This window comes from Peromyscus maniculatus, chromosome 4 (genome assembly GCF_049852395.1).
Source record: "Peromyscus maniculatus bairdii isolate BWxNUB_F1_BW_parent chromosome 4, HU_Pman_BW_mat_3.1, whole genome shotgun sequence".
Classification (NCBI taxonomy): domain Eukaryota; kingdom Metazoa; phylum Chordata; class Mammalia; order Rodentia; family Cricetidae; genus Peromyscus; species Peromyscus maniculatus.
Window position 1 is genome coordinate 99689612 of NC_134855.1, and position 22572 is coordinate 99712183.

The 22572-nt window shown below is 42.0% G+C and overlaps 1 protein-coding gene across 5 annotated transcripts in view; it reads left to right on the forward strand.

Moving 5' to 3' along the window:
- Positions 1–4161: 4161 nt before the first annotated feature.
- Golm2 (golgi membrane protein 2) overlaps positions 4162–22572 on the forward strand; it is an 81419-nt gene continuing 63008 nt past the window's right edge. Inside the window, exons 1-2 of one of the 5 annotated variants that reach the window (XM_076570474.1) lie at positions 4162–4478; positions 5114–5311. Coding sequence is in view for 4 of the 5 variants with exons in the window: in XM_042276095.2 (XP_042132029.1) it covers positions 4985–5311 (327 nt within the window). In the remaining variant the exon portion in view is untranslated. Of the gene's footprint in view, positions 4479–4748; positions 5312–22572 lie in introns of those variants that run through there. The other 4 variants (XM_042276095.2, XM_042276097.2, XM_042276096.2 and 1 more) reach the window with 4 other exon arrangements.

Here is a 22572-nt window from a genome sequence, read left to right on the forward strand (position 1 = left end):
CTGTCAGAGTTGACTTCTTAAAAATAATTTTTAATTGCCTGCATAAGACTGCACCCACCAACATGACAACATGACTGGAGAAAAGTTCCCAAGGCCTCCCTCCTAGATGAAGTAAGAGGTAGATGGTTACTAAGTGATGGAGAATAAATTCATCACCCTTGATACATTGTCCAAGCCTAAGTGGTCAGACCTAAGCCCATGTACACACAGGCAACACTAATTGGACAATTATAAAAGTTATGAATTTGGGGGTGGGGGTGGGAAAAGGAGTTGGAGGGGGAGAGGGGAGGATGGAAATGATGCAAAGCCAATGTTTTCATATGGTGGTATTTTATTTGTACTGAAATGTGATTTTAATTGTATGTTAATAAATAAAGTTCCCCGGGGGTCAGAGCTATTAGAGCCATAGCAAGAGCATGGTGGTGGTGGTGCATGCCTTTAACCCCAGCACTTGGTAGGCAGAGCTAGGTAGATCTCTGTGTGTTCAAGGTTACAGGCAGCATTGGAGACACACGCCTTTAATCTCAATACCATAGAAGACCTGGAAGTCTCTACAGACAGGCAGTGATGAGGTAGTCATGTGTTTAGGTTTACAACCAATGAGAAGGCAGAACAGAAAGACTATATAAAGACAAACACACAGGAAGTAGTTCTCTTGCGGAGAGGTCTCTTGGCTGAAGAGGCTAGCTGCAGGGTAAGGCTCTTAGCTCTGATCTCTTGGCTTTCTTCTTTGCATTGGTTCTGTGTTTCTTATTTAATAAGACGGTTGGTTACATCTACATTTTCATGTATGAAATTACCAAAAAATTTAGTTTAAATTAATTAAAACTATTTTAGAAGGGTTTTAGATCTACAGAACAATTGTGACAGTATAGAGTTCTTCATCTCCACTTTCCCCTGTTGTTAACAGCCTATATTATGTGTGCATTTGTGACAAGGAACTATTAAGAATACAGTATTGCCGGGCGGTGGTGGCGCACGCCTTTAATCCCAGCACTCGGGAGGCAGAGCCAGGTGGATCTCTGTGAGTTCGAGGCCAGCCTGGGCTACCAAGTGAGTTCCAGGAAAGGCGCAAAGCTACACAGAGAAACCCTGTCTCGAAAAACCAAAAAAAAAAAAAAATACAGTATTATAGCTCAGGTGGTAGAAGCTTGCCTGGCATAGGCAAACCCTGGATTTGGTCACCAGTATTACTTAAACACATTGAATGCCTGTAATCCTTGCATTCAGGAGGTGGAGGCAAAGAGATCAGAAGTCATAGGTCATCCTTGCCACAGAACAAGTTTGAGGCCAGTCAAAAACACAAACAAAAGAACAATACAACATCACTATTTGTATTAGTTACTTTCGTGTTGCTATGATAAAATACCATGATCAAGGCAACTTAGAGAAAGAAGGGTTTATTTGGGCTTACAGTTCCCGAGGGATAGCAGTCCACGACCATTACAGGGAAGCATCAGGCACAGAAACAAGCATAACCACTGCAGCTTCAAGCTGAGAGCTCATATCTTGAACCTCAGGTTGGAAACAGAGGGAGCAAACTAGAAATAGTCTAAAAGCTCTCCCATGGCCCCTGCAGTGACACACTCAGTCCAGCAAGGCCACACCTCCTAAACCTACTCAAACAAGCTCCACCACTTGGGAAAGCGAGTGTTCAAATGCCCTCGACTATGGGGAACATTTCTCATTGAAACCGCCACATTATTACCTAAAGTATGTGTTTAGCTGAGGCTTCCTTAGTTTTTACCTAGTGGCCTTGTCCTGTTCCGTGGTCCCATGCTGCATTTGTTCGTCACATCGCTTTTAGTGTCTTACAGTTGTGGCAATTTCTTAGGTTCTCTTTAGATTTGATGACCTTGATTTTTGTTGTCTTTTTTTTTTTTTTGTGGTGTTGGGGATCAAACATGGAGAAGTACTTTACCACTAAATGACACTCCAGCCCACCTGACAGCTTTGGGAAATATTGTTTCGGGACTTTATAGACTGTCTCTCCACTTGGATTTGTCTGATGTTTTTCTTACCATCAGACTAGTGTTGAGTTTTTGAGAGAACTGCAGAGCATTCTCCCCACCACATCACACTGAGGATACACAGTCAACATATTTCACCATTGGTGTAAATCTTGATCATATGGCTTAAAGAACTGATGTTTGCCTTTATTTGGTCAATGCCTAACTTAAAAACTGGCTATATGAACTTACTTATACACTCCCTCCGTGATTTCTAAATTACAGTTACTGTTAAGGGGATAATTTGAGTGCTGTGGAATAATCCTGCTGTACATTCTGAAAATGTGTTACTCTCATTGTTAATGAAAAGTTGACTGGCCGATAGTTAAGCAGGATTTGGGGGGCAGAGAAAATGCTGGGAAGAAGGGCAGAGTCAAGGGTCTCAAGCCAGACTAGGAAGAGGCAACATGGGAAGGTCATAGATGAGGTAAATGAGCCTCCGGGAAGTACATAGATGGACAGAAATGAGCTAATTTAAGTTGTAAGAGCTGGCTGGAGACAAGCCTAAGCTATCAGCTGAACATTTATAATTGATATTGTCTCTGTGTGGTTTTTTTTGCCCAGACACAGAAAAGTGTGCCTACAGTTGAGGAGGTCACTGGGGGAGAGGGGTGGTAATCCCAAAGAGGAAAGGAGAAGAGTCCTTCAAGCATCAGCTCAGCAATTCCTAGCTTATAACTCTAGAAAAATTACGCATGAGTTTGTGAAATAGAGTACTAGTCAAATAGTGCTTTGACGCACCTGTTGAGAAAAAGTTTGTGCATGTGTTTTGTATAATGTAGATCATCAAAATCCCATTTTAAAAGGACAACATCCTTGGGAAGAGTAACACTTTAAGAAATCATTTAATGGATTTTCAACTACTGGCTGAGATAATATGTAGCTAATATTAGTAGAATAAATGGTTAAGATTTCCAATCTGGGGGCAGCGAGAGGACTCCGCAGGAAAAGGCACTTGCTGCCAAGCTGGACAGCATGAGTTTAATCCCCAGGACCCACTTGGGCAGAGGGAAACCACTCTTGCAAGTTGTCTTCTGACCTCTACACATGTGCTGTGGCACACATGCGCCCCTCCCATAAGTAAACGTAATCCTTCTTTTAAATTCCATGTTTGACTTGGCATCTTTTTGCCAAAGTCCGTTTGGTTGATATCTGAGAGTAGAGAAGACTTCTCAGGTCTTCTGAAGTCAGGGCTCAACTTTCTGAGACATCTACTTTGTACGCACCCCAAACTGGCTTCCAACTTGTGTGGCAACCTCCCAAATCCTCTAATTACAGGCAAAGCTAACCTTCCAGGCTAAGAGTTCAACTTTGATGTGACCTAAATAGTAACAATTGTGTGCCTGTTTTTTCTGTACAATATAAAAGAGAAACCTGGGGTTAAGAGCACGAACTGCTCTTCCAGAGGACCCGGGTTCAATCCCAGCACCCACATGGCTCACAACTGTCTGTAAGCCCAGTTTCAGGGGACCCGACACCCATGGCAAAAACACCAATGCACATTCAAATAAATAAATGAGAAACATCCCTCTATGTGAAGGTACAATATTTTTGGAAGCAGATAAACTTTATTTTTGAAATACACAGGAAGCATGAAAACAATTATTCAAAGATGAGAAGTCTTCCTGTCTCAAAACTATCAGCCGGTTTGAATAAACACACTGAAGTGTGTGTTCTTGAGGGCTTATACTCTTGGAAGTTCTTGACCCGGAGTCTGAAAAATAATAGCAAATCCATCTTCTGCTTACACAGGTGAAACCCAGGAATTTTTAATTGTTTAAACACGTATTTAAAAAAAAAAAAAAGCATGCAGTGGGAACAGGCAGGGCCTTCTCTGGAGCACTGAAATTAACGATAGATCAACACCTGCAACAAAGCAAAGACACAGGACTTTGAAGTTTCCGAATATCGTTGTGTCCTGGCGTTCTCATCTGTAAAACTGTTATGGGGGAGGAGGGATACAAAACTAGGCATGCAGAACAACTTGTAAGCGCTGCTATGGCTAATTCGGAATGTGTCAGCCGTCGGTAACGGCGCATTAGCTGCCATTCACTGAGGGCAGCTTCTGGACTTTGTCTTCAGCACAGTCGAGGAAAAAGCAGCAGAGCGTTTTAAAATAGGAGCACCGCATTCTGGAATTCTTTCTGTCTGTGACAGCAGTAACCTTGGAAACCGGGCTGCTAACACATCTCAATCCCAGAGCTTAGCTTCTCTTGCTTTCTTTCCGTGTTGTCTGGGCACCGCTGTTTTGTGGGCTGATGTTAACTGTTTTGTTTTTCCACGTCGTTGGCAACAAACAAGAACAAGCAGAAAAACCTTTCGAGACACCCCTCTCTGGTCGCACCTCACCTAGAGCCTTCCCTACTTGGTGGCAACGTCGCAATCCCACAATTCCTGACAGGCAAAACTCTGCCAGAGGGCAGCTGAAAGCAGGCTCGCCCTAGACCCGGCTTCCAAGGAACCAACCAGGTAACAGCAGCGGGCACACCCACCCAGGTACGCAGCGCGACCCCGACACCGCACCCTGGCCTCCGGAGAACCCTCGCGAGACAGGACCGCAGAGGGAAGGGGGGGGAGACGAGAGCAAGCCCACTATCTCGCGAGAAGAGGGGGCGTCGGCGGAAACGAGCAAATGGCCCCCTGGGCGCCCCGGCCCCAGCTGGTGGGCGGGGACGGAGGAAACCCGCCCCCTTCCGGCCCGCGTCCCCGCCCCCAGCCCTGAGGCGTCGGGCCGCGGGTACCGGCGCCTTCGTCTCCCGGTCCCCTGCGGCGGGCGCTTGCCGGGCTTCGGCTCTCGGAGGGCTTGCGGCTCGGGGCGCAGAGGGGGCGGGGAGGACCCGCGACGCCCCGCCCCCTTCCGCGCTCCGGCCGATAGGCCCGCCTCCGGGGGGACCCGGTCCCGAGGCGGCTCGGAGCGCAGGCCGGCGCTGCCCGCAGGTGGCGGCGGCGGCGGCGGCGGCGGAGCCACCGGCCCCATGGTGGGTTTCGGGGCCAACCGGCGGGCCGGCCGCCTGCCCTCCTTCGTGCTGGTGGTGCTGCTGGTGGTCATCGTCGTCCTTGCCTTCAACTACTGGAGCATCTCCTCCCGCCACGTTCTGCTTCAGGAGGAGGTGGCCGAGCTGCAGGGCCAAGTCCAGCGCACCGAGGTGGCCCGGGGGCGCCTGGAGAAGCGCAATTCGGACCTCCTGCTCTTGGTGGACACGCATAAGAAGCAGATCGACCAGAAGGAGGCCGACTACGGCCGCCTGAGCAGCCGGCTGCAGGCCAGGGAGGGCCTGGGGAAGAGATGCGAGGATGACAAGGTAAGGTCGAGCCCTCTGCTCGGCCCCCCTGGAGTTTTTCTTTTCACCTCTGGGGTGAGGTGTTGATCTTAGCCCACGGGCGGTTGCTGTATGCCTTCAGCCAGGTAGCCCTGGAAGCTCCCCAGCCCCCAGCAAGCCCGTTTGCTGTCAAGACTTTCCCGGTCTCGGCGCCACATTCTCCATTCGCTTCCAGAGAGACTGGCTGGCTGTAAGTTCTAGTTCTCTAGTGGCCTATGGTGTAGATGCCGCCTTTTCTCCAAGAGCTCAGCTGCTGAGCTGGCAGTGGTAATCATCTGGCCTGTGTGGCTGCCTTACGTTCGCGGGCACACAAATCTGCAGACTGCCAGGTATGGTATGGGCATTGTCTCATCCTCATTCTGTGCAGACTGATCACTATTAATTTCTTTATTCCAGAATGTGGCTTCCCTTCCCTTTTGGTGCTCAACACATATTTTTAAACAGTATGACTTTTTAAAATTGCTACAAGTCGATGCATTTTGTTAAGTAAAAAACATTATTTTTGTGTTGAAAGCGGTGTGATAGATGAGTCAGGAATCATTTATGAGCCACACTTGTGACTTGGGCACCGTTAATCCATTTATCTTCTCAGTTTGAATTGTTAATGAAATTAGCCAAAATGGTAAAATCAAAATGGTAAAAAAAATGAGTTCTTAGGAACAGAATCTTAGGTCTGGTCATTATTCTTGTAAAAAAAAAAAAATTGTGTATACTTAAGTAGCTATTAGGGCTGGTGTTAAATGCAGATAGAAATTACAAAATTTTAAATTTAAAAAGCTTAAGACGACTGTGATTATATTCTATTTATTTATATTTGTTTTCACCATTTTATTGATAGTTTATAACTTGGGCAACTTCAGTTGGTATAGCAGAATTTTGAAAATTTCTAGATGGGCACTATAGTAGATGACTTCTCTGGGCTTTTAAAAAACAATTTAAATTGACATTTATTTATTTATGATGTGTGTGTGTGTGTGTGTGTGTGTGTGTGTGTGTGTGTGTGTGTGCATGCCTGCACACACATACCAGAGTACATGTGTGGAGATCAGAGGACAGCTTTCTGGAATCAGTTCTCTCCTTCCATCCTGTGGAGGTTCCAGGGATTGAACTCAGGTCTTGCTGAACACTTGTCTTGGCAGCAAGTGTTTTTACCTGCTGAGCTATGTTGCTGGCCCTTAAATTAAGTCTTTGTGTGTGTGTGTGTGTGTGTGTGTGTGTGTGTGTGTGTGTGTGTGTGTGTGTTCACCAGAGCGCCCATGTGGATTTCAGAGGACAACTTGTACGAGTCATTTTTCTCCTTCTACCATGCTGGTCCTGGGGATGGAACTCAAGTTCCATGAGGTTTCATGAGCTCCCAACTTCTTCCCCTCTGACTTCTACCTTGCTTCTTATTTCATGAACACTGAGGCTCTCCATGTTTGTTGTAACCCTTTCTTCCTTACACAGTATGGACCTCCTCTGAGAGGGCTAGGGCTCAGCAGCCTTAGCACCTTCGACACACTGAACTCTAAGGCATGAAAAACTCTTGAATACAGTAGGTAGAAACCTGTGAGAGTTTGGAGTGTTAAACTAAGGTCTTCAAGATGGACAAGGACACCCTTTTGAGTTCTCTCTCTCTGCCTTCTGGTTGTGGATCAAACTGTGAGCTCCCCGTTGGTTCTTTGCTCTGCTGTCTGACGGACTTTACTCCTTTTGCCGTGATAGCACACCCTGACCAAGGCAACGTATAGAAAAATGCATTTTATTTGTGGCTTAATTTTTATTATTTTATGTGTACGGATGTTTTGTCTGTGAGTTTATCTATGCACCACATGAGTATCTGGTTCCCAAGGAGGCTAGAAGAAGGCTTTGGGTCTCCTGGAACTGGAGTTACAGGTGGTTTTGAGCCACCTTATGAGTGCTGGGAATTGAAGCCAAGTCCCCTGCAAAAGGCACAGAGAAACTGGGAATGACACGAGTCCTTTGAAACCTCAACGCCTGCCTGTAGTTGAATTTTTTTTACTCTTTAGGGGGCCCGCCACCCACCTCCCAAATAAATACATGGAGACTTATTTCTATTTATGAATGCCTGGCCTTAATTTGGCTTGTTTCTAGCCAGCTTTTCTTACTTAAATTATCCTGTTTCTCTTTACAGTTTGCCTCTGGGCTTTTACCTTTCTTTATTCTATTTATCTTTCTTTCCTTCTTTCTCTATGGCTGGCTGGATGCCTGGCCCCTGGTGTCATCCTCTCCTCCTTTTCTAACTCTTCCTATTCTTCTCCCTTGAGCCTAGATATCTCTCCTATTTATTCTCTCTGCTTGGCAGCCCCACCCGTTTCTCCTGTCTAGCTGTTGGCTGTTCAGCTCTTTATTAGACCAATCAGATGTTTTAGACAGGCAAAGTAACACAGTTTTACAGAGTTAAACAAATGCAACATAAAAGAATGCAGCACATCTTTGCATCATTAAACAAATATTCCACAGCATAAATGAATGTAACATATCTTTAAGCTAATATTCTACAACACTTGCTCCCAGTGACACACCTCCTTCAACAAGGCCATACCTCCTAATCCTTCCCAAACAGTTCTACCAATTGGGGATCAAGTATTCAAACATGTGAGCCTATAAGAACCATTCTTATTCAAGCTACCTCATAGATACAGGAATCCCAGCTCTGGAACCAGGAAGGTGATATTATTTGCTTCCTTCAATTTATTGTGCCATTTCTGTCAGGAGAATAAGATGGCTTGAAAGTGTTCTAATCACTGTCCAGGAAAGTGGGAAATCAGACCCATTTCTCTAGATTCTCTCCAATTTACTGTATTTTATTCTGTTCTGTAAAGGATTTTAACTTGGAGAAGTTATTAGTTTGCCAGGGCTGCCACAACAGTACCACAGACTAGACATAGAACTTTAAATTCTACACAGCCCCGGAGGCAGGGAGCCCCAGGTCAAGGAATTGGCAAGGACTGGTTTTCTCTAAGACCACTCACCTTGGCTGCAGATGATGGCCTGCTTGCTCCCTTATCCTGCCATGGCATTCCCTATGTGTATGCATCCCCAGTGCCTCATCATCTTAGATTCTGGCTGTACATGACTGTTATTGAAGTAAAACAAACTTCGTCTTCAGGAGTTTACCTGTGCCTGCGTAGAAAAAAGCATTCCAGCTTTTCTCATATAAAAATAAAATGAACTAAATGATCTTATTGATGTATTTTTTACTTTGGCTTAAAAAATACTTAAAAAAAAAAACAACCCAGCTTTATATTTATTAATTTATTCTTATTTTTTATTTTATATGTTTGAGTGTTTTGCTGCAAATATGTCTGTGTACCACATGTGTGTCTGGTACCCAGTGAGGCCACAAGAAGGTGTTGCATCCCCTGGAACTGGAGTTATAGATGGTTGTGAGCTGCCATGTGGGTGCTGGGACTTGAACCTGGCTCCTTTGGGAAAGCAGTCAGTGCTCTTGAAAATACATTGTTGAGGGCTGGAGAGATGACTCAGAGGTTAAGAGCACTGGCTGCACTTTCAGAGGTCCTGAGTTCCATTCCCAGCAACCACATGGCAGCTTATAACCATCTATAATGAGATCTGATGCCCTATTCCGGTATGCAGGTGTGCACGCAGACAGAACACTGTATACACAGTAAATAAATCTTTAAAAAAACATAGGTTGTTGAGAATTTTTGCATATATGTTCATTAGAGAGATTGATCTATAATTTTCTTTTTCTGTTGGATTTTTTTCTGGTTTTGGTATCAGAGTAATACTGGCTTTGTTAAAGGAATTTAGAAGTATAACTTTCTTTTGGAATAATTTGAGGAGTGTTGATATTCTTCTTTTGAGGTCTAGATGAATTCTGTGTTGTATTCAGTTGGTTCTGTTTTTTGTTGTTTTGTTTTTTAATTTATATTGCAGGTGTGCTCCGTTCCTGTTTTAGACCTGCTCTTCTCCCCCCCCCCCCAAATATATTCTGTCTGGAGTTTGAAAATCTAGTCTGCACAGGGAGGATGTGTAGAGGATGTGTACTCTCAGTAGCAGAGTGCTTGCCTAGCATGCAGTAGGGTGTGTGTGTGTGTGTGTGTGTGTGTGCGCTTGAGTTGCAAAGAATCTAACCCAGGTCTTTGCACATATAGATAAGCACACTACTGCTAAGCTGTATCTCTATCTGAAGCCCTCAGTTTGATCCCTAGTACAGCAAAACAAAACAAACTGCAGTCTGGTAGGGAGTAGGCAGTTGGGAGAGGTTGGGCAACAGGTACAGTGTTAATTGACGGGATGTTCTCTTGCACAATCAGCTGACTACAGGTAACAGTAATGCACTGTGTGTGTGTGTGTTACAAGATAACGGTAAGGGTTTTCAGTGTTTCACCAGCAAGAAATGAAAAGCTTTGAGGTGATGGATACATTAATTACTCTGCTTTGATCAATATACATTGAATAGGTGTATCAAAACATCACATATGCCCTATGTATGAATATTATATATCAAAATAAAGTAGAAAACTAAAAACTGAGTGTTGTAAGCACAGATTTGGCACTACAAATTATGTTTGGACTCAGTAAATATTTGATGATTGATTTGGCGGTTTGCCCTGGTTTTGGAACCAAAGCATGTGTAAATATGTGCTGGGCTGCCCTACACAGATTACCCACTTCTCTGAATGCACTACCTTTGGAAGATATGATCAAAATATTCTGATGTAAAACCATCCATCATCAACTCATTGTCTTTTTAGCATGAGAAGAATATTGTTTTTGTTTCCTTCATATTTTTTCTCCTATACACCCTTCCGGTTAGTTAATTTTGAGATGGAGTCTTGCTATGTTGCCCACTCTGGTCTTATAATCCTGAGTTCAAGCAGAACTACAGAAGCCAAAAAGAAAGATTAGTACATTTAGAGACTGTCCTCATAGTCCTCAAACTATGGACTTTGATGGATTAGGCCTGTGTTTCACATTTGGCAAGTGCTGTCTACATGTTGAGTTTTACAGCCAGAATGGTACTTCTACCACAACTTTAGTTGTGCTAAAGTCTCAGAGCCTACTAAGTCTGGAGCTCTGGTACACTACACAGAGAAGCCCTGTTTGGGGCGGGGGTGGGGGGAGTATTTATGACTGTTTTGTTTTCTGGTATGTATGTGTACCACATATGTGCAAGTGCCTGCAGAGATCAGAAGAGGCTGCGGGGTTTCTTGGAACTGGAGTTATAGAAGGTTATGAGTCGCCATGTAGATACTGGTAATTGAGCCCAGGTTCTTTGGAAGAATAGCCAATGCTCTTAACCACTGGACCATCTCTTCAGCACCCACCCCCATGTCATCATTGTCCTTGGCCTCCTCCTCCTTCAGAAAGACTTGACTTCAGCTCATGGTTCAGGGGATATCAGGCTATCATGGCAGTCAGGGCATGGTCGCTATTGAGGCTCCCTTTGTTCATTTTTTTAAAAGATTTATTTATGTATGAGTGCTCTATCAATTTTATGGCAGAAGAGGGCATCAGTTCCCCACTGTAGATGTTATGAGCCACCATGTGGTTTTTGGATTTGAACTCAGGACCACTGGAAGAGCAGCCAGTGCTCTTAACCACTGAGCCATCTCTCCACCACCCCACTTTGTTCATTTTTATATCTGACGTTGTTGTGACTGAGCTGTCATTCTTTATGTATTCTAGGTGTCAAACTCAATCAGACATGATCTGTAACTTTTTCCCTCAATTTTGTAGGCTGTGTTTTTAGTTTGTCACTAGTGTTGTTTGAAGTTTTGAATGTTGATGAGGTTCAGTTTTATTTTTTTCTTTAGTCTTTTTCTGCTTTTTGTTATTAAATTTAAGAAATAATTATAAAGTCCATGGTCATGAACAGTTTTTCCTGTTCTAAAAGTTACACAGTTCTACTTCTATTGAGGCCTTTGTTCCATTTGAGTTAATTTTCCTACATGACATGATACAACCTTGCTTTGCATATGGTTTATTTAGTTATCCTAGCATGTTGAAGAGACTTGTCATGGTTAATCTTGCCAATTTGATTGGATTGACAGACATCTAGGGGGTTAGTAAAGCATGTCTCAAGTGTCTGTGAGGATGTTTCCAGAGAGTTTATGAGGGCTCTGACCTAAACAGTGGTTTCATCTTCTAATAGATTCAGTATTTGACTAGACTGTTGAGGGAAAGAAAGAGGGCCCCTGGAGGGTTCCTTTAGAAGGTAAATCTTGGCCCTGGTCCATTTTTGTACTGTTCTCTGCTTCCTGCCATAAGGTGAACAAGCTCCTGTATCACACGCTTCTTTTGTTAGGCTATTCTGCTCGAAGCTAGGCCCAGGAGTATTGAAGCCAGCTGTCCTGTACTTCTGAAACTGACCCAAATAAATCCTCCTTCTTAAGTTTACAGCAGGTACCCTGTCATTGTGGAAAAACTGACACAGGTCTCTTCTTTTTCCATTAACTGTCTTGGCATCTATGTAGAAAATCAGTTGATTGTATACGTGTTGACTTGTTTTGGCCCTCTTAGAGCCAGACACTTGACAATTTTAAATGCCATACTAAGGGGTTTTAATCCTCAAGGGTAAGAAGAATAATATAATAAAATTTATTTTGAAAAGATAAGAGCTGGGCATTGCAGCACATACCTGTAAACCCAGGAAATGGAAGCTTTTACAAATAATGTTCAGGTGGCGGAGGGGGTGCATGCCTTTAGTCCCAGCACTTGGGAGGCAGAGGCAGACAGATCTCTGTGAGTTTGAGGGCAGCCAAGGCTATACAGAGAAACCCTGTCTCAAAAACCAAAGTAATAATTATGATGATGATAATAAAATAATAATAATGTTCATGTTAAGATAATTTTCAGTAAAGTACTTGCCTTATAATCATGAGGACCTAAGTTTGATCCCAGAGCCACATAAAAATGGGGGACTAGAGTATACAGGCTACTCAAGACTCGGGAGAAGGATTCTATCTGTACAGCTATGGGAAAGCCCTCATCTCTGTTGGATGTGATCTGATGAGGGAGGAGCACCAACACCCCCTCCCTTAGGTGAAACCTTGTCAGTACTCTGCAAGGAAGCCCAATAAACAAAACACATTGGCTCTCTGAGTGAAATTTGGTGGAATCATGCCTCTGCCTATTGTTGGGACCTTTGGAGAAGGGTAGACATTGCTTATATCTCCTCCTGGGGGGGGGGGGGAATTTGACTAACATTGTTTATGTTGTGTATACATAGAAGTCAGAGGACTACTTGTGGAGATTATTCTCTTCCTCCAGTTTGTGGTTTTCTGGGATCAAGCTCAGATTGTCAGGCTGGAGGGCAAGTGCCCTTCCTCACACTAGCCCATAGTAAATATTCTTTGTTTTGTTTTGTTTTGAGACCAAATCTCTTTGTACAACTCTGGCTGTCCTGGAACTTACTTTGTAGACCAGGCTGGTCTCAAATTCAGAGATCTGCCTACCTTTGCCTCTTGAGTGCTGGGATTAAAGGCAAGCACTAACATTTCTGACTCATAGTTGATGCTCTTGAAGGAGATAGCCACAGGAAAATCATTAACTATATATTCAGAGTGGAGGATTGAAGTAATTAGGAGAAGATAATCCAAAATGTACTTCCTTGTAATATAATTAGCTTAGAGCTACTAAAAATGAATTGAAAATTGGCTGAATGTGGCAGCACATGCTTTTAATCTCAGCACTTAGGAGGCAGAGGCAAGTGGATGTTTATAAGCTTGAAACTAGCCTGGTGGGTTTAATGAGTTCCAGGCCAGCCAGACCTACACAGTAAGACCCTGTCTTAAAACAAATTAAAAAAAAATGGGAATACACCCGCCGAAACAAAACAAAACAATGGGTAGAGCCAACAAATCTGGTAAAACTTCAGATTACAGAACCAAGACAGAAAAAAAAAATCAGTTCTGCTGCTTTTTACAGTCAGTGAGCTGTTGGAGCATATCATTAACAATTCTGTTCACATTGATAACAAAACAAATAAAACACTTGGGATTTTAAAAAGGGATGAGAAGCTCCTACATTGAAAATTACAAAACACTAATGAAGGAAATTGAAGAATACCAAAAAAGAATATGGAAAGATATCTCCTATCTCCTGATCATTGATTAGAAGAAAGAATACTGTTAAAATATCCATACCAAAGACAACCGTGGAGTGAAAGTGAAAGGATTTAAGTTAATATCCCAAGCAAATGCAAATGGAAAACAAATGGTGTAGCTATTCTGCTATCTTATAAAATAGACTTCAAGCCAAAATTGGCCAGGAAAGATGAAGAAGGCCATATATACTAAGGGAACAGTTCATCAAGAAGATAGAACAGTTATGAAGGCAAGATGGCTTAGCAGCTAAAGGTACTCATTGCAAGCCTGATGATCTGAGTTTGATCCCTGGGACTCACATTGTGAAAAGAGAGAACCAGCTTCTACAAGTTGTTCTCTGACTTCCACAGATGTGGGGTGGCTTGCATGTCTCCACAAACTAAGATTAAACAATTGTTAAAAGAAGATATAATAATTATAAATATTTATGCACCCAACATTGGGGCTCTCAACTTTATAAAACAAAACTAATAGACAGCAAAGTATACATAAGTCCTGACAAAATAATAGTAGATGACTTTAGTTCCTCACTGTCATCAGTACATAGGTCATCCAGACTAAAAATCAAGAAATTTAAGGGCTGAGCTGTACTATTGATTAAATGGATTTAATAGACATTTATAGAATATCCCATCTAGTAAGACTGAGATACATATTCCTCTTAATAGCACATGGAACTTTCTCTAAAATAGATCATATTTTAGGCCATAAATCAAGTCTTAACAAATAAAAAAATAAATAAAAATAATTTCTTGTATCAGATCACACTAGAATAAAACTAGAACTCAATAGGAAGAGATACCACAGAAAATATAAAACATCAGAGAGTAAATAGTACTCTGCTGTATTATTGAAGATAGTATTGAAAAATCAGGAACAAATTAAGTTTCTAGAATCAAATGAAAGTGAAAACAACTTACCAGACCCTTTGGGATTACAACTAAGGCAAGTCTGAGAGCTAAGTCTTTATCTGTAAGTGCCAACATTGAAATATTAGAGAAATCGCAAATAAATAACCTAATAATACACTTCACAGTCACAAAAGAAAAGAAAGAAAAAGAGCAAATCAAATCCCAAAACAGTAGATGAAATAATAAAGATCAGAGCAGGAACTAATGAAATGGAGATTAAAAGAATAATACAGCCGGGCGGTGGTGGCGCACGCCTTTAATCCCAGCACTCAGGAGGCAGAGGCAGGTGGATCTCTGTGAGTTCAAGGCCAACCTGGTCTACAGAGTGAGATCCAGGACAGGCACCAAAGCTACATAGCAAAACCCTGTCTCAAAAAAAAAATAAATAAATAAGTAAAAGAATACAAAAAACTAACAAAACAAAAAGTTCTTTGGAAAACCAAACAAGATAAGAAAGTCTTAGCAAAAGTAGTCAAAAGAAAGTGAAGAACTAAAAGGAAGAGCATTACATACAACATTGTAAACTTTACAAGAAGTGCTAGTTTGAATGTAATCGGCCTCCATAAGCTCATAAGGAGTGGCACTATTAGGAGGTGTGGCTTTGTTTGAGTGGGTATGGCCTTGTTAGAGGAAGTGTGTCACTGTGGGGCGGGCTTCGAGCTTGCCTATGCTTAGGATACAGCCCAGTGTCTCGGTAGACTTCCTGTTGCATGTAAGATGTAGGACTCTCAGTTACTACTCCATCACCACAACTGCCTGCATGCCACCATGCTCCTGTCGTGATAATAATGGACCGAAATTCTGAAACTGTAAGCGAGCCTCCCCAATTAGATGTTTCCATGGTCATGGTGTCTCTTTACAGCAATAACAACCCTAAGACACAAGGTTGTTAAGGAACACCTTGAAATTTTACATTTAAAGAAAACTGGAAAATGAAAATAAGGATATAAATTCTTAGTCACATGTGACCTACTTAAATCCAGAAGATGTAAGCCATGTAAATAGACCTGTCACAGGCAGTGAGATTGAAGCAGCAATGAAAAGTTCCAACAAAGAAAAGCCCAGGATGGACAGATTCACTGCTGAATTCTGTTAGACTTTTAAAGAAGAGCTCACACCAATGTTCCTGTCATATAAAATAAAAAGCATAGGAATACAAACATTCATTCTATGAGTCTAGTATTGCCCTGATACCAAAATTAGGTAAGGACACAGAAAGAAAACTTTAGACCAATTTCCATCATGAACATAGAAACAAAAATTATCAGTGAAGTATTTGCAAACCAAATTCAGTAACACATTGCAAAGACCACACACTATAATCAAGTTGGTTTCATTCCAGAGTTTCATTCAGGGATGGTTCAAATCATTAAATATAATATAGCACATACATATGCTTAAAGACAGAAACCAGGCTGGGGAGATGACTCAGTGGCTAGAGTTCTTGCTGCTTAAGCATGAGGACCTGAGTTGAGATTCCCATTGCCCATGTGAAAGATATGGCACCCTGCCTGTGACCTGAGTACTAGGGGCTGGGAGGGAAATGGGGGAAAACTGAGAGATCCCAGTGGCTCCTTGGTCAGCCACTGAAACTGAAAAGGTGAAGTCTAGGTTTAGTGAAAGATGGTGAAACTGTGAATGACCCTCAAAAAATACAACAGAAACTCATTAGAAGGTGATGCCTGGCCGGGCAGTCGTGGCGCACGCCTTTAATCCCAGCACTTGAGAGGCAGAGCCAGGCGGATCTCTTGAGTTTGAGGCCAGCCTGGGATACAGAGTGAGTTCCAGGAAAGGCTCAAAGCTACACAGAGAAACCCTGTCCCAAAAAACCAAAAAAGAAAAAAGAAAAGAAAAGAAGGTGATGCCTGATAACAACCTCTGACCTTCACACACATGAACATCAAGCACACACAGGTGTACTCATACACCACACACACATATATCACATGATCATCCCAATAGACATGAAAAGGCCTTTGGCAAAATTCAACATCATTTCATGATAAAAGCCCCAAAGAAACAAATAGAAGGAACGTACTTCAGCATAATGAAGATAATATGATAGACCAATAGCCAATATACTACTGGATCAGGAAAAACTGACAGCGTTTCTTTTAAAATCAGAAATGAGACATAATATCTACTCCACTTAGTATGATGTTTGAGGACTTAGCTAAAGCAATGAAATGAGAAGGAAGAAGACAAATTATCTCCTATTTGTATGATCCTATACTTAAACACCCTAGAGACTATCAGTTCTCAACCTTCCTAATGCTGTGACCCTTCAATACAGTTCCTCATGGTATGGTGATCCCCAACCATAAACTTATTTTGGTTGCAACTTCATAACTGTAATTTTGGTACTGTTATGAATTGTAATGTAAATGTCTGATATGCAGGATATATGATATGCAACCCCTGTGAAAAGGTCATTTGATCCCCAAGTGGTCGCTGTCCACAGGTTGAGAACTACTGCTATGTCCCAGAAAACTCTTAAGGTCTCATAAATGCTTTTAGCAGTACAAGAGGATACTAAACCAACACATGAAGATTAGTTGCTTTTCTGTCTTTTAGTAGTGAACTTGCTGAGAAAGAAATAAGGGGAAGGGAAAACAGTCACAGTAGCTTAAAAACAAACAAATAACAACAAAAAAGAACTAAAACTAAAGATAAGCCTAACCAAGGATGTGAACGACTTCCACAATGAAAACTTTAAAATGGAAGAGAGATATTGAAGACATTATAAAAAAGATCTCCCATGCTCAGTTTGGCAAAATTTATATTGTAAAAATGGCTATATTACCAAAAGTGATCTACATACGTGTAGTGGGTAGCCGTTCCAGCTTTGACCTGGAAGTGCCACCCCTTTGAGGCTTCCGTAACTGTCACGCCTACAAGGCGGAGCCGAGAGAGGACCCTAAAGACCCAAGATCCGGATGGGCAAGCTCTCTTGGTTCCTGGATCCTGGATGCTGGAGGTAGATTGAGCAGAGTTCTCCAGGGAACAACGCTGGAGACCTTTCCCAGACCCTGTAACCTATCCCTTCACTTGTAAGTTACCCCACAAAATAAAACTCCCTTTTAACTACGTGAAGTTGCCTTAATATTTAAACCAATACATATGCAACACAGTCCCCATCAGAATTCCAGTGGCATGCTTCACAAAATTAGAAGAGAAAAAACCCTAAAATTTGTGTGCAAACACAAAAGACAGAACAGTCAAAGCAGTCCTAGGTAGAAAGAGTTTTGCTGGAGACATCCCAATACCTGATTTCAAATTATACTACAGAGCCATTCATTAGAACAAGATTCATGTTCCAGCATGGCACTGAAACAAACTGACTTGTAAGTCGGTGGAATAGAATTGAAGAAACAATTCTCAAAAGAAGAAATAAAAGGAGCTCAAGAGATGGCTCAGTGGTTAAGAGAAAGAGGACACGGGTTCAATTCCCAGAATCCACATGGCAGCTCAGTCCCAGGGGATCTGACACCCTTGTCTGACCTCCGTGAGCAATAGGTACACATGTGGTACACAGACATACATGCAGACAAAACACCTACATATGTAAATATTAGTTATTTTTTTAAAAAGAAAGAAGAAGCTGGGTGGTGGTGGCTCACCTAATCCTAGCACTCGGGAGGCAGAGCCAAGCGGATCTCTGTGAATTCGAGGCTAGCCTGGGCTACAGAGTGAGTTCCAGGAAAGGCGCAAAGCTACACAGAGAGACCCTGTCTCGAAAAACCAAAAAAAAAAAAAAAAGAAAAAAAGAAAAAGAAAAAAGAAAAAAAAAGAAAAAAAAAAGAAGAAATTAAAAAGGTCAATAAATGTATGAAAAATGCTCAGCACTCTTAGTCTTTGCATATTAAAATTGCATTGAAGGCTAAGATTGTACCTCAGTTGGCAGGATGTTTGCATAGTTCCCCTCTTTCCTGTCCTCTGGTAGGTTGCTAAATACCCTAGGCTGCTCTGGGACTTACTATGCAACTTAGCAAGTCTTGAACTTCGGCTCCCCCTACCCCTGCAATACTGGCATTGTTCACGTGTGCTACTACACTTGGCTGTGCTCTGTCTCATGTGCTTATTTCAAGCATTGTTGGAGAAAGTCATATAACCATACTTGTAGAAATTTTTGGTTCGCAAACTAAGTAGCCACACCGTAAGTAAATTTCTCTAGGCAGTATGCCCTTTAGAATACTTTTCAGATCTCTCTCCTGTTCAGACCAACTCCTCCTTTTTTCTCACCCTTCCCCCCATTTAAATTCCTTTTCTCCTTTCTCAAGGCTGTCCCCTGCCTGTTTAAGAATTGTATGGTAAAACTTATTTTACCAAATCTGCAGGCATACTCACATCTGCACTGTTTAGTCTTTAGTTAAAGGAAGGTCCTTCTGTCAATCTTCCTACTTGCTCTTTGGAGACCTTTAATAAATCTCTCTATAAATTGGCTCCCTTGCTAGACAATTGTGAAGCATACCATTGAAACCAGAGGCAAGCAGCGGATCTCTGTGAGTTCAAGAATAGCCAGGGCTACATAGAGAATCCCTGTCTCAAAAAACAAGCAAACAAACAAATGCTCTGTAGCATTTACAAATACTTGAATCTTCCCCGTTTGCAGTCAGATATTCTTGAAGAGAATTGTTTTTCTCATGCCTGCATTTTCTTTTCCTACTCCTCATGTCTCAGCATCTTTTGTTCAGTTCACTATGCTCTTGGTTCCCATGATACCAGTTTTCCCTGGTTTTGCGTTTCTTACTTTTCTTTCTTTTTTTTTTTTTAAGATTTATTTATTTATTATGTATACAGAAGAGGGCACCAGATCACATTACAGATGGTTGTGAGCCACCATGTGGTTGCTGGGAATTGAACTCAGGAACTCTGGAAGAGCAGCCAGTGCTCTAAACCTCTGAGCCATCTCTCCAGCCCATGGTTTTGCGTTTCTTACTCTCCTTTGCTGGATTCATCTCTGCTTACCATTGTTTAGCATCATTCATTCATTTTAGTTTGAAGCCTCTTCATTTTATTCTTTCCTAAGTAACCATATTTGCTCACAAAACTTCAGTTACTCTCTGCAGGCCCTGACTCCAGAATTTGTATCATCCAGTCAGAACTCCCTTCGGTTTCTTGTTTCTTTCTTTGTTTTTGTTTTTTGAGATAGGGTTTCTTTGTGTATCTTGGCTGGCCTCCAGTAGATTAGGCTGGCCTCAAACTCACAGAGATCCACCTGCCTTTGCCTCCCAAGTTCTGGGATTAAAGGCCTGTAACACTACCATCTGGCTTCCTATATGTTTCTATATCTTGAATCTCTGCAGTGTCCTTCACCTACTGGGTGCTCAGTATTTCCTTGTGACTGTCTAATGAAATGAATGATTTCAGTGGTTTAACAGACCAGCAAAATACTTTGTATGCCCAGTCTTAGCACATAGTGCACTCAGTAAATACTTTATAAATTATTAATTGAATGAATAATGAATGTGTACCACAATAAAATAATACAATTAATGAAAGCTGGGCAGTGGCGCAGACCTTTAATCCCAACACTCGAGAGGCAGAGGCAGGTGGATCTCTGTGAGTTCGAAGCCAGCCTGGTCTACAAAAATTAATGAATAAATGAAAAAAATTGTGGTTCTTTATAGTCAATCATGACCAAAGACTTTGAGTGCTGATTTAAAGTATATAACTAATAGGGCCAGTGAGGTAACTAATGGTCCAGCAGGTAAATGCACTTGTGGCCAAGCCTGATGACCTGAGTTCAATCAGTTCAATCTCTGGAACCCACATGGTGAAGGAAAGAACCAACTCCTGCAAGTTTTCTTCTGATCACCACCCATGTACACAAACATGCAAACATGCAATAAGTAAGTTAATATAATAAAATTATTTTTAAAAGTATATAATAAGACAAGTGTAGCACATCTTAAAAGGTCTTATTAATAAACAAACCCAGAGCCAGGTATTGGGGTGAATGCTGAAAGATCAGAGAGACAGAACAGGCCACAGCTAACCTCACCTCGCCAACTTCTCAGCTGATCCTGTTTCCTCAGACTGGAAGCCTCTGAGTCCTCATCCAGAATGAATCTCTCAGCTGAACTGCTGCTCGAAGCCTAAAAGCTTAACCAGCTCTAGTTCCTGGTTTTCACACCTTATATACCTTTCTGCTTTCTGCCATCACTTCCTGGGATTAAAGGCGTGATTCATCATGCCTGGCTGTTTCTAGTGTGGCTTTGAACTCACAGAGATCAGACGGATCTCTGCCTCCAGAATGCTAGGATTAAAGGTGTGTGTGCCACCATTTTCTGGCCTCTATGTCTATCTAGCGGCTGTTCTGTCCTCTGACCCCAGGTAAGTTTATTAGGATGCACGATATATTTGGGGACACAATATATCACCACAGACAAGTGCTTTTAAACCAGCACTCAAAAAGAGGCAGGAAGATTGGTACAAGTTCAAGGGCACCCAGGGCTATATAACAAGACTTTGACTTACATATCCTACTCCCCAGGCAGCAAAGTGTGGTTTCCTTTACTATTTCAAGAGAGGCAGATCTTAATGGATCAAGTAAAAGAAACAAATGTATTTGAAATGTTGTTGGCATCTTACATGTGAAATGGAAAAGATTACTCTCCTATTACATCTAATACATGCACAGTGGTCACAGGCACAGTCTTTGGATTGGTACTGCTTGAAAGAGTATCCAGGATTTGTGCCTATGCCTTAGGGCACAGGGTCCACGTCTGTGAAATGGAGAATATTACTATGCCTAATTTGTAGGGTGTTTGTAAGCATTAAATGAGGTTATATATAGAAAGAGAATTTATCACAGGAGCTGGTATAAAATAAATATTTAATATACATTCACTATGTTATAGCTTGGCTCTTTTTTATTTCATGTGTATGAGTTTTGCCTAAATGTATATATGTGTACCATGTGAGTGCCTCTTTCCTCGAAGGCCAGAGGAAGGCATAGATTCTCTGAAACTTGGAGTTATAGACAGTTGTGAACTACTATATGGATGCTAGGAACAGAAACCAAGTCCTCTGGAAAAGCAGCAAGTGCTCTTAACTGCCGAGCTACCTCTTCAGCCCCTAATTTAGAGCTTGAACATTGCTGAAAGTCCATGTGTTGAAGGCTTTGTTCCCAGTGCACAGTACTATTGGGAGCTGGTAGGACTAGTGTACGGCCTAGTGGAAACAAGTGGAGTCTTTGAGGCCAGGCCCTTAGGGAGAAATTGATATCCCAGCCCATCTGCTTCCTCTCTTTGCTCCCAGCAGAGATGAGCAGGCCTTTTCCGTGTATTCCCTGTCATGTTGTGCTATCTTGTTACAGGCCCAAGGGACAAAGGGACCAAGTGGCTGTGAACTGAAATCTTTGAAAGAAAAGCCTAAATAAATCTTTTTCCCTTATAAGTCGATCATCAATGGTAGCATAGTTAATGGTGCTCCATTTTCAGACAGCTGGCATATTTTCTAGCCAAAAAGAGTATAGATGAGTAATTGATATACCTGGCTGTTTATCAGAATCTTCTTGAGTTCCTGTACCATCTTCCCTAGGCTTCTGAATCTTGCTAGGTGGTGGAGGGGAAAGACAATGGGTTTTTTTGTTGCTTGTTTCTTTGTGAATTTTGAAGTCTATAACTGGCTTTATTTGTATTGTATTGGTGAATATTATTCTAAGGTGTGTTACTTTTGTTTATCCTGCATTTGTTTAACAATGTAAGTTGTGTTACTGTGTCTGTCTAAAACACTTGATGGTCTAATAAAGAACTGAATGGCCAATAGAAAGGCAGGAGAAAGGATAGGCAGGGCTGGCAGGCGGAGAGAATATATAGAAGGAGAAATCTGGGAGGGAAAGAGAAGTAGCCATAGAAGAAGGAGGACTCCAGGGGCCAGCCACCCAGCTATGCAGCAAGCCACAGAGTAAGAAATAATGAAAGGTACACAGAAATAGAGAAAGATAAAAGCCCAAAGGCAAAAGATAGATGAGATAAGTTAAGGAAAGTTGGCTAGAAACAAGCCAAGCTAAGGCCAGGCGTTTATAATTAAGTATAAGCCTCCATGTATGTATTTATTTGGGAGCTGGGTGGCGGGCCCCCCAAAAGAGAAAAAAACAAAAACTACAGTAGTGTAAGCTGGCTTGAATTTGTGATTCTCCTGCCTTTGCTTCTCAGTTTAGAAAATGTCTTAATTTTTATTACATTTATTTATTTATTTTGTGTGTATATATGGTCATAGCACATATTAGGGGTCAGAGGATAACTTG